Source organism: Oryx dammah, unplaced genomic scaffold, assembly GCF_014754425.2.
Source record: "Oryx dammah isolate SB20612 unplaced genomic scaffold, SCBI_Odam_1.1 HiC_scaffold_20, whole genome shotgun sequence".
NCBI classification, from domain to species: Eukaryota; Metazoa; Chordata; class Mammalia; order Artiodactyla; family Bovidae; genus Oryx; species Oryx dammah.
In genome coordinates, this window is record NW_024070204.1 from 41896200 (window position 1) to 41907910 (window position 11711).

General features: G+C 36.1%; 1 protein-coding gene across 1 annotated transcript in view; it reads right to left on the reverse strand.

Annotated features, from left to right (window-relative positions):
- The window catches only part of HCN1 (hyperpolarization activated cyclic nucleotide gated potassium channel 1), a 446451-nt gene that overhangs the window by 73093 nt on the left and 361647 nt on the right, over positions 1–11711 (reverse strand). Inside the window, exon 5 of the mRNA XM_040262465.1 lies at positions 6706–6852. Coding sequence (XP_040118399.1) covers positions 6706–6852 — 147 coding nt within the window. The remainder of the gene's footprint in view (positions 1–6705; positions 6853–11711) is intronic.

Here is an 11711-nt window from a genome sequence, read left to right on the forward strand (position 1 = left end):
TGCAATCTCATGACTGTAGCCTGCCAGGCTCCTCTGTCCATGGGATTTTATAGGCAAGAATTCTGGAGTGTGTTGCCATTTCCTTCTCCAAGGGATTTTCTCAACCCAGGTATCAAACCTCTAAGTCCCGCACTGGCAGGGGGATTCTTTACCACTGAGCCATCATTAAACTTCAGTATAAAATAAAAACAAACAAAAAATGAGGCCAGTGGAACCAGGGCCATACTCTCCCCCTGACACTGCATGGCTCCTCCATAGTTGGCTTTCACTCATACATGGTGCTATTCAAAACACTGAGAATATCATAAAGGCAATTTAAACCATTCAAAACAATGAAACAGAAGACCTCTGAGCCCACAAAGCAAAACAGGTGCACATTTTAAGTGGATGGAAGAATAGGAGGGCTCTCGAGGCAAACCAGGACTGGGCACAACTGGGAGGGAGAGGAGGTTTCTGGAGATCACCGAAGTCCATCTTTGCAGACTCAGAATTTTAAGCAGACACAGTCACAGACCAACAAGAGAAGGAAGAACAGAGATGACAGATAAACGAATGCATCACTACAGTGGCTCTAATTTAATTTCTAGGTACTATTCTAAGTAGTTTTTTCAGAAAACTGTAGTTGTTCCTATATTCTCGGCTCCATGTATATTAGTTGACAGTGAAACAAAGATAATTTTTTTAGATGACTTTCCAATCACTTCTCAGGATGCTGACAATGCCAGTGGGGCCAGTGCTGTGGTCATACGGCCTAGCTCGAGGATGAACACACAGATTTATGTCCCATTCTGAATTTTCTCCACCTTGAGTGGCTCACTGCTTAGGTTCAGACAGGGAATCCAGCAACTTTTGTTTTACGAACCACTGACATTACCCTACGCACACCTGGCATAGCAATGTAAGAAAAATAGTATTTATTTTCTATCTATCCCGTGGATACTATTAATACGATAGAGTTTGGACAAAATACTCAGATACCTTTAATAATTGTACTCTATTGGCATACTTCCCCACCCCTCAGGTTTACTCAGAAATAAATCACTAATGTATATAAATGTTGAGAAAGTTAAAAAGAAAATAAAAACAACTGCATGCAAAATAGGACCTTCTAGGTTTTTTGTGTGTATATCAAAACAAACTCACAGAGGAATCTAAAGATGCCAGCATCCTTTAGTTATATGTTAGAAACCACATTCTCCATAGTACAATCTAAAATGATACTAAGAAAGGTAAGCGGCCACAGTACGTCATAGTTCTGGGCATCACTTTTCTTCATGCCAGCATCTCTACTGTGTCTCCAGAATTCTCCCTTCAAGTTCTAATCATCTAATAATCTAACAATTTGACTTTATTTATTTATCCAACAAGCAGTTATTAAAGATGTACTATGGAGGGGCTGGAGCTATGGTGGAAATCAAGAAGTCCTTACTTTCTTGGGTCCTGAGTTCCTATAGTAGATCAGACAATTAACAAATAAATAAAAAGAGACAACAAGACAACAAAGTGATGTGTATCAACAACAAAACTCATATGATGGAGATAACAAGGAAATTAAATCAGATGAACTTCTCAGGGGAGGCTCTGTTAAGGGGGTAACATTTGTATTGAGACCTCAACAATGAGTCAGGTATTTGTTGAAGGCATTTCAGCAATTTGTCTCCAATGTATGAAAAAGATAAATCACCTAGTTTCTGCATAAAAATTCTTTCAATAAAGTTTTGCTCTCAAAATATCTAGAAGCTAAATTATTTTGCATATGCATGATATGAGTTTCTGGTAAGAGCTTTCAAAGGTCACATAAATGAAATTCTTCCTGCCATTCTACATCTTAGAGATTCTTCATATTTAAAAATATTCAAACACATTGAAAAGAAAGGATGGAGAATAAAATAGATGTAACACAGATTTAATTGATTATGAGTAAGGAATAATTTCACATTCATAAGAACCACATTTTATTTTCTTTCTCTATTTTCAAACAATGGATTTTTTAAATAAACTTTTTAGAATATAAAGTTTGACCTTTCACTTTTGTACATTTGTGAGTACCCAGACTTGTGTTAGCAGAAATTGTTGCTTTAAAGTATATATCAGCATCTCATATTATGCAAATTAAGCAAAATACTTTCAAAAAAAGAGGCTTCTGGACAAAGAAGCATTTTAAGTTAAAAGTCTTATTAAAATGTAAGATAATTGTTGGTGAAAACTTGAATATATGATTAACAATTACATGTGGCATGTGTTTGTGCATACAATGCATACCTTATATTTTCAGCTTTTATTAAATATATACATATCCAATAATCTAGTTTTCACTTTCTAAGTATCTTGGTTGGATTCATTTTATATAGTATCAATCATTCAATGTCTTCTATATGCCAGGCACTTTTTGGACACAGAGGCACAATAGGGACCAAAATACATCTTTGCATAAATTAACACCTCATCTTCTAAATTAGAATACAGCTTTTGAAAGACAGAATGATGTATTTTACTACTTTTAAAACATTTATTGTGATCTACCATTATGACCTAAATATAGCAAGTACATAATACTCCAAGTTAACAGAGAACAAGATATATTTCCCATTGTTCTTAGTAAACTTTTCTTTGTAAAACATATCTGGGTGTTTTAGATCCAGGTTTCATTTGAATAATGACTTCTGTTACCTGCTGGCCAATGTCTTTGCTTACTTTCCTATGCTACTCTTCCTGTTTCTATAGTTTTAGTTCACACTAAAGTTTGGCTTTTGTGTGACTCTGATGCCAGAAGAGCAAACATTGAAGAACAAAGGAACAAATATTGTTTTCACCTTTTTAAGGTGTTAAATATTTCAGTATTTCATGCTTCTACTTCTAAGAACTTTAACTTAAGTAGCCATAATTTTTTATCCTGCTTTTCACTCATAATTCAGTAAAAGACCATTTTCCTAATAAATATTTAGTGAGCTCCTATCAAATACTAGTCATTAGAGATACAGAGATACTATGGCACAGTCTCTATCCTCAAGAAGCTCACAGTCTTGAAAGAGACGAAGAGTAAACTGACAAACGCAAATACAGTGATAGAGAGTTTTCAGAGAGAATTTATGAAGAAACTCATACCTGGTAAGACTGTTTGATGGAAAACTGAAGGAAAGTCAGGTAGAAAGGATTGAAGATAGAGAAGGTAGCATAAAGAAAGGCCAAGAGACAATCAGCGACATTTTTCCTCTCAGGGAGATTATCAACAATTTTCTGTCAGTGAATCACGAAAATAAAGATGGAGGCAGACCACAGAGCTTCTCCAATGCAATTCAAGCAGCTTGGCCTTTTTCTTAGAGGGGATAGGAGGCCATAGTTAGACTCCAAGAAAGTAACATTGAACTTGTGTTGTATATCATTCATTATGATAGCCAAGGGATGGGATGCATTTGAGCTAACTGAGATCAAAGGCAGGGAGAAAAGTGGTGGGTGCATGTCAGAAAGTGAAGTAAAAGATGCTGAAGCTTTGAACTATGCTGCCGCTACTGCTGCTAAGTCGCTTCAGTTGTGTCTGACTCTGTGCGACCCCACAGATGGCAGCCCACCAGGCTCCTCTGTCCCTGGGATTCTCCAGGCAAGAACATGGTATTTGAAAATATAAGGACAAATTATTATAAGTGAATGACAGAATAGTTGTAGGAATTGAGGGAATTGGGGGCATGTTGTATAGATGTGAGAGTTGGACTATAAAGAAAGCTGAGCACCGAAGAATTGATGCTTTTGAACTGTGGTGTTGGAAAAGACCCTTGAGAGTCCCATGGACTGCAAGGAGATCCAACCAATCCATCCTAAGGGAAATCAGTCCTGAATATTCACTGGAAGGACTGATGCTGAAGCTGAAACTCCAATACTTTGGCCACCTGATGTGAAGTACCGACTCATTGGAAAAGACCCTGATGCTGGGAAAGATTGAAGGCGGGAGAAGAAAGGGACAACAGAGCATGAGATCGTTGGATGTCATCACTGATACTATGGACATGAGTTTGAGTAAGCTCTGGAAGTTGGTGATGGACAGGGAAGCCTGGCATGCTGCAGTCCATGGGTCACAGAGTCAGACACGACTGAACAACAGAACTGAAGGGGATAAAAATGAAAAGTGGAAGTTTTCCACTTAAGATCAGAGTCAGAGTGTGGCAGTAATTAATAACAAATACATGATTAAGAAAATTTTCTTGTTATCCTGATTTTGTATTACATAAAGCATTTTTAGCATGGAGAAATGTTTCTCATTTAATCACTCAGCTTTTCAGGGTTCATTTTTATGCTCACTTTCTTTTGGCTTTCTATAGTCCCTCAATGACATTTTCTGTTGGAATCCTTACTTTTCTGCTTCTTTCAAATAAATCCTTAGATTTATTGTATCCATCTTCCTATTGATTCCATCTTAATCCCTGATACTGTCTATTCTGTTACTTTTGTCTCTATGCTATGGCCCATCCTACCCCACCTTTGAATCCTGCCTGGCCCTTGAGAACCTAACCTGGTTTTAGTATCCTGAGTTTCAGCCTCTTAGTGAAGAGGATTTGTATTTAAAACAAAATGCATAATCCAACAAAGAGATAAAGCAAAACATATTAATAGATTAAAAAACATGATATATAGCTTTTTAAAAAATACAAAGGTTTAATTCTATCTCTCAAAGCAAAAAGATTTGCTTTTTGATTGAGGACTTTATTATTTGGTTGAGGACTTTATAGAGAAAATAAGTTAATCAATAGCAGATATTCAGCTCCTTCTGTTTCTGAAACTCTTAACTGATGTCTTAAGGCTTAAAAACTACAAATAACTTTTAATGGATGTAGATACTTAGGGATGGTTATAAATGGTAAAGATGTTAGGTGAAATGGACATATTTACTGAGTATTTTATATTTGCTACATATAGTAGGAATTTCAAGAAAAATTTAAAATATAGAGAAAGTGACCTTCGCTCTTAAGGAACTTTCAAAACAAAAGTGGAGGAAACTAATGTGGAAAAATCGTGATAACAGACAAAATGGAAAGTAGTACTCAACCATTATGGACTCGGTGCCCTGGGGTCAGGGGAAAAAGAGACCAGATCTAATCTGGAGAATCAAAGGAAATAAAAATAAATAAATATTATTTGAACTACATTGCCAACAGATGAGAAACATATCTGGAAAACATATGATGCAAGTTGAGAAATCAGAATTGTTTTTTGCAAAACAGTAAGTTGCACAATTTGGCTATAGGCCACTTTGGAAAATACAGGGCAATAGGGAAAAATAAAGCTGTAAATTTAGCAAGGATCAGAGCATAGAAGGGCTCGAATATGAGCCCAAAGAGCCTCTATTTGATGAACCTGTAAAGACAATGTTTCTGAGCAGAGACTTGACTATCTCATACACATAAAAGAAGATTAATTTGGCATTGCTGCTTTAAGTGGTAATTAGAGAAAACAGACCAAAGGTTGAAAGGTAAACTAAAGGGATAGTGCAAATAGTCCACTGTGAGAGCAATAAGGTTAGGGTCATGAACTTGGTAATAGAGACAAGGACAAAGCTTTAAGATACATTGTTATAGTGAATTGATAGCATTTGGTGATTGACTGGATGTGCAGAGCAGAGAAAGATTAAAAAAGACTAAAGTTTTACATTCTATATGACTCAAAGCAATAACTAAAATATTTACAGAAAGAGAGACTTCAAAGGATAAATGGCTTAATGATGGAAGATAATCACTTTAATACATAGTTTACTACATGGGTATGGCAAATGGAAATCATATAGCTTTTAAGAAAACAGACTAGGTCAAGAATTTGGAGGTCAAATTTTCAGAACTAAAGAGCGAGATGAAATAAATAAGAAAATAAATTCAGAAATGGAAAGTGAAAAGCCAAAGACAGCAATGGTGTAGTGTTAAAGGAGCTCCCTCAAAAGATTCAGGATATAGGTGTTACTAAGTGTTTAAAAGAACTGCCAATGGATCCTAGACAAATGATGTCATCCCTAAGTGTTCACGGATAATTTTCAAGGAAACAGTTTTGGTAAAGAAGTGGAGATTGAACCATAGTGGAAGATAATTATAGAGTAATCTTTCTAGATTAGTAGCAAAAGAAAAGAGAAAGAGAAAGTCAGTGTAAGAAACACAATCAAGAGAACGTTCTTTTGATCTAAGGGTAACCTGAATATTCTAGTGGGCAGAGGGAAGACATCTAGGGAGGGAAGGAAGGGCCACTTGAGAAAAGAGGTGGTTATAGATGTTACAAAGTGTTTTATTGAAGTAATAGGAAATGAATGACTCACAAGGGTCAAGTCAGTCTGTGATCAGGGTCCAGGAGATGAACAGGAAAAACGAAAATAGGACAAAAGTAGAAATCACAAAGAAGTTAATGAAACAGTTTGGTGAGCATGAGATGAGAGAGTGGAAGGCTGGGAGGCTATGGACAAAGAGGACCAGAAAGGACTTGTAACCAGGGATACAGAAAATAAATTGGTATCTTGAGAATCATAATTATAAGAGCAATTCTCCAGTCATTTTTTTAAAAACGCAGAGCCTGTAAATGTGAGAACATAGGGTGAATAAAGGGGAAATTTGTTTTAACATTCAGTTTTAATTTTTTTTTTTTTAGTAATGTCAAAACATGGAATTGAGGATTTCCCAGGAAAAGAGAAAGTAAATAATGATCACACTCATGGAGACTGAGGACAATAACTCTTACCTCTCTCAGAGGATCATTGAGTTCATTGAGAATATTTTCCTCATCAAAGATTTTGCCTTGGTATCTGTGTTCATAATAATCATGTATCTTCTGACGCATATCAGCTGGTAACTTATGGAATGACATATATTGTTCCACTTGCTTATACTGTAAGGAAAGGAAAAAAAATAAATTAGAAAATGTTGTTAGGCTGTATGAGAAACCATGCTGTGATTTTGTTATGCTATATTCAACAACTTTTGAGTAACAGTAACAAAATGAAATTCTTTAAAGTGAAGGAATTAATGTACTAGGTTGTAAAGTACCTACTCTATGTCACATACTATAGATGGTATTTGTTTAGGTAAACATTTCCTGTAAAGACCTGAAAAGTTATGGAGAGGAAGCATGGAAGGAGTTCAGAGTAAACTCGGTGCATCCCCAAAAATCCAGTGATGAGGCAAGAAAAAAAATGTAAAGCTATTGAAAAAAAAAAAAAAAAGCAGTTCTTTGAAGTACGCAGTTGCTGTTTAGCATTTGGAGAAAGAATCTTATGACTTTGGATAGTACAAAGGTTTTATCTTAGATCTTATAGCCAAAGATAAGACCTAATTAAAACTTTAATCTGAAAGCACAAAGTTTGGCAACCGTTTGTAAGTCATATATACTCAAGCGACACTCATGCCCTATAAATTAAGAGACTATGTTTGACTTAAATTTAGTTTGTAGAAAAATATCAGAATGAGACTAGATCCACATAGTTTTATAGCTGAAACTTAATTTAGACTCTTTATTTTATTTAAATAAGCACTTCTTAAACCTGATTGTTTATAAAACTTGGGATGAAGCAGTCTTTGGGGAATGATTTGCATTCCTAACTCCAGATATTGATTCTGTTGAAGTACCTGCCTTTGTAAATTTATATACATACTCATATACATAAACACACATTTTTAAAAAAGTCCCTACAAATCAAACAGGAACTCAGAAGCATGTATATTACTTGGTAGCTTATTAGAGGAGAATTTCAGGCTTTAAAAAGCCAGAATCTGCATCTTAAGAAAGATGCCCTGGATGACTCACACACATTTAAACTGGAGAAATATTCCCTTGATATTTCAAATGCAGGCAGTCATAAGACTATTTGAAAAAAATTGGTTAGAACCCCCTAAATTAGTTCCACTGTGCAGATGATAAAAGCTGAGTACAAATAAAAAGGTAGGTAATAAAACTGGATGAAGATAATGGGAAAAAATCTTTCCTTAAACATGACACATTTGGTGTATTATCTATGAATATTTTTGTTTCAAATCTTTTCCTGATAACAGAGTTCAAGCCAGATCTAGATGACTGGACTCCTTGCCCATAATTATTGTAAATATAACTGGTAATTGGTAATAAATATACCTAATGAGAAACAGGAACCCATTGTATTGTACTTCTTCAAATATTTTAAGTACATTATTTACTCATAAAATTCATATTTTTTGGACATTCTCTTCTAGTCTTAGTATTCTCAAAGGAAATACAACTTTGTCATGAGATCCCTTTACTTGGTCACCAGACTATTCCTTAAAGTAAAGCCTGCTGGCCTGACTACTGTGGGTGTGGATGTGTACAGTACAGTAATCCTGATAGGTTACACACATACCCATCTACATATTAAAGTCAAACCTGCAGGCTTACCACTACTGTAGGCACACACACACACACATATTGATGATTTTGAGCTGTTGTGCTTGAGAATACTCTTGAGAGTCCCTTGGACAGCAGGGTGATCAAACCAGTAAATCCTAAAGCAAATCAACTCTGAATATTCATTGGAAAAGACTGATGCTAAAGCTGAAGCGCCAACATTTTGGCCATCTGATGTGAAGAGCCGACTCTTGGAAAAGACCCTGACGCTGGGAAAGATTGAGGGCAGAAAAGTAGGGGGTGACAGGATGAGATGGTTGGATGGCATCACTGACTCAATGGGCATGAGCTTGAGCAAACTCCAGGAAACAGTGAAGGACATAGTGAAGCCTGGTGTGCTGCAGTCCATGGGGTCGCAAACCAGTCAAGACACTACTCAGCGACTGAACAACAGCAAAGATATGCATATGTGTGTGCACATGTTCAGTCGCTTCAGTCATGTCTGCTCTTCGCAACCATATGAACTGAAGCCAGGCTCCTCTGTCGGTGGGATTTTCCATGCAAGAATGCTGGAGTGGGTTGCCATGCTCTCCTCTGGAGATCTTCCGGACCCAGGGATGGAACCTGGGTCTTTGGGGTTGCAGGGAGATTCTTTACTTGCTGAGCCATCTGGAAAGCCAGCATGGGCTTCATATATATATATATATACACACATTTATATGAAGCAAATTGATTATGATTTCAGGCTCTGAATTTAGGCACCAAGGCTGTCACTGTCATTGTGTGTAAATGGCTTCTTGTATGTACTTGAGAAGGACTGGGTTAATTTTTCCTGAAGAAGTCAGAATCTGTGTGCCTACTGAATCTTGGTAGCCTACACCTAGCTAGAGACCTGGGATTCAGCCTGCTTGGCCCCTTGTGCAGCTGGTTCTAAGGAAAGAAGTGTCAGCTTTTCTCAATCCTACAAGATTGCTGTGTAGGATAAAGTTCATTCGCAGCTGGACTGGAAAATCTCTATCTTTATTTTTAGAGACATTTGTGTATCTGATTTGTACTTATAGCCAAGAAGAAGGCAGTGGGATATTTGATGTACTGTTTAGGATCTGAAATACCACTGGAGATCCACAAGGCTAACTTCTGCATAAACGATTAGCAACTAGTCTACTTGATTTGACTAATTTGAGTGGACTATTTAAAGACCTACTGAGAGCTTTGTTGGTGAGCGCTCCCCAAACTGACTCTTTTGTGACTTCAAGGACTGTAAGCAACCAGTCTCCTATGTCCATAGGATTTCTCAAGCAAGAATACTGGAAGGGGTTGCCATTTCCTTCTCCAGAGGATCTTTCCAACCTAGGGATCAAACCCAAGTCTCCTGCATTGGCAAACAGGTTCTTTACCACTGAGTCACCAGGGAAACCTGTAGACTGGTCAGTTCTATCAAATATCCAAACTTGGGAAAACAATAAAATAGCTTCAGACAACAGAGCTGCCACAGTGTGGACATTTACAGCATTGATGAAAGTCCTTTCGATTCTGGGCAAATGAAGAGTTCTAACCTGCAGAATTCTTTCTGTAGGACCAGTATGTGTCAAGTAACCTCTACTCATTTTTCTCAGCTGATTGCTTGCCAAAACAGTGCTTGGGGTGATGAGAATCTTGAATGTTAACTGGCACACTGAGCTCTAGATTTCTCCCCTCTCTACATACATCTCTGGGGTATGGGAGGCAGCATTAAAATTTAGCAGCATTTTAATCATTTTGGGAAATTTGTGCCTGTATGCAAAAGTCTACACATCTAGAGAAAAAAAAAATAATCTCCTGTATGAATAATCTCTGAAGTTAAAAAAACTAATACTTGATTAGCTAAATAAAAATGTGACCTATAAAATTACTTAATTTTCACAGAAAGTCAAGATGGGTTGAGTCTACTTATTTTTCTTTCTTTTCAATCCCTTTAGACCTTAGTTTAATGATCTACAGTAAGAAGGTGTTATACCAATGGATCTTCCTTGTTTCTTCAGACAGAAGTTCTATGAATATTTTTTGTCATTTACTGAGTTCAGTTCATTACTGAGTTCAGTTGACTTTGAGCATATATTACATATTTTAAACATTCATTTGCTCATAGAAATGATTTATCTAACAAGTATTAATTGATTGCTGTGTGCCAGTGGTTCTCAAGGTATGGATGCCAAAAAGTCAGTATAACCTGGGAACTTAGAAACTCACATTTGTAGTCTCTACCCCAGGCCCACTGAATAAGAAACTCTGAATTAGAAAGTCTGGCAGTTGTGTTTTAACAGGTCCTCCATACACTAAAATATCAGAACCACTTCTATATGCCAAGTACTGTGTTATCTTAGGACGTAAGGAAGTACATTTGAGGGAGTGTAGGGGAAAGAAAAAGAAATCCAGTTTCTGACAAGCTAAGTTTAAGATGCTCATGGCACATTCTAATGCTTATATGTAGGTCAGGCACTCAGAAGATAAAAGATGCACAGAGTCAGTGACTAAGGGATCAGCAAAGATGCGTCAAATGAAGACATAAAAAGACAAAAAGTGGGACCGATATTTTAAAAGCAGTTGAGTCATGGACCTTGAGCAAGTTAAGGGAACTCACATTAGCCAGCAAGATGTAAAAGCAGACAGAAAAGCTTGGTTAACAAAATCCAAAGAAGGATAAAGTTTCAAAGGATAAGGGGCCACTCAAAAGGAGTATATTTGGAGAGAAGAGATATTGAACCATGCTCTGAGAACTTGGGAATTATGTTGAAACACAACACTAACTGAAAAGCTATTTCTTATGAATAAAAATATCACTTTCATGTGAAGTGAAGAAATAAAAATAATAAATCTTTGAAGAAGATATCTAATGGTAGGAGGAAAGGGAAATAAACTAGATGTTAAAATTATGCATAAGCTGGCAAAGTATTAATAAAATGAAAAATAACAGTTTCTGTTAATTCTAGTGATGTGTATACATATATATATATACACACACAAAAAAGATAACCTGCATATAGATAACTAATCAATAAATTTTTGAAAAGCAAAGATTCAAATACAATTGTCTCTGGAATATATAAAATCAAAAATTCATTCAATCAGATTTACAAACTATAAAAGATTTATAACTATTAAACAACAAACTATTAAAGATTTACAAACTTTACAAGTGTAATCTACTTCTATTTTTTTTAATGTCCTGTGCAATTAAAGTTAAAGAAGCTGAAGTTGACTGGTTCTATAAAGACCTACAACATCTTCCAGAACTAATACCAGAAAAAGATATCCTTATCATTATAGGGGATAGGAATGCAAAAGAAAAGTATAAGAACTAATACCAGAAAAAGATATCCTTATCATTATAGGGGATAGGAATGCAAAAGAAA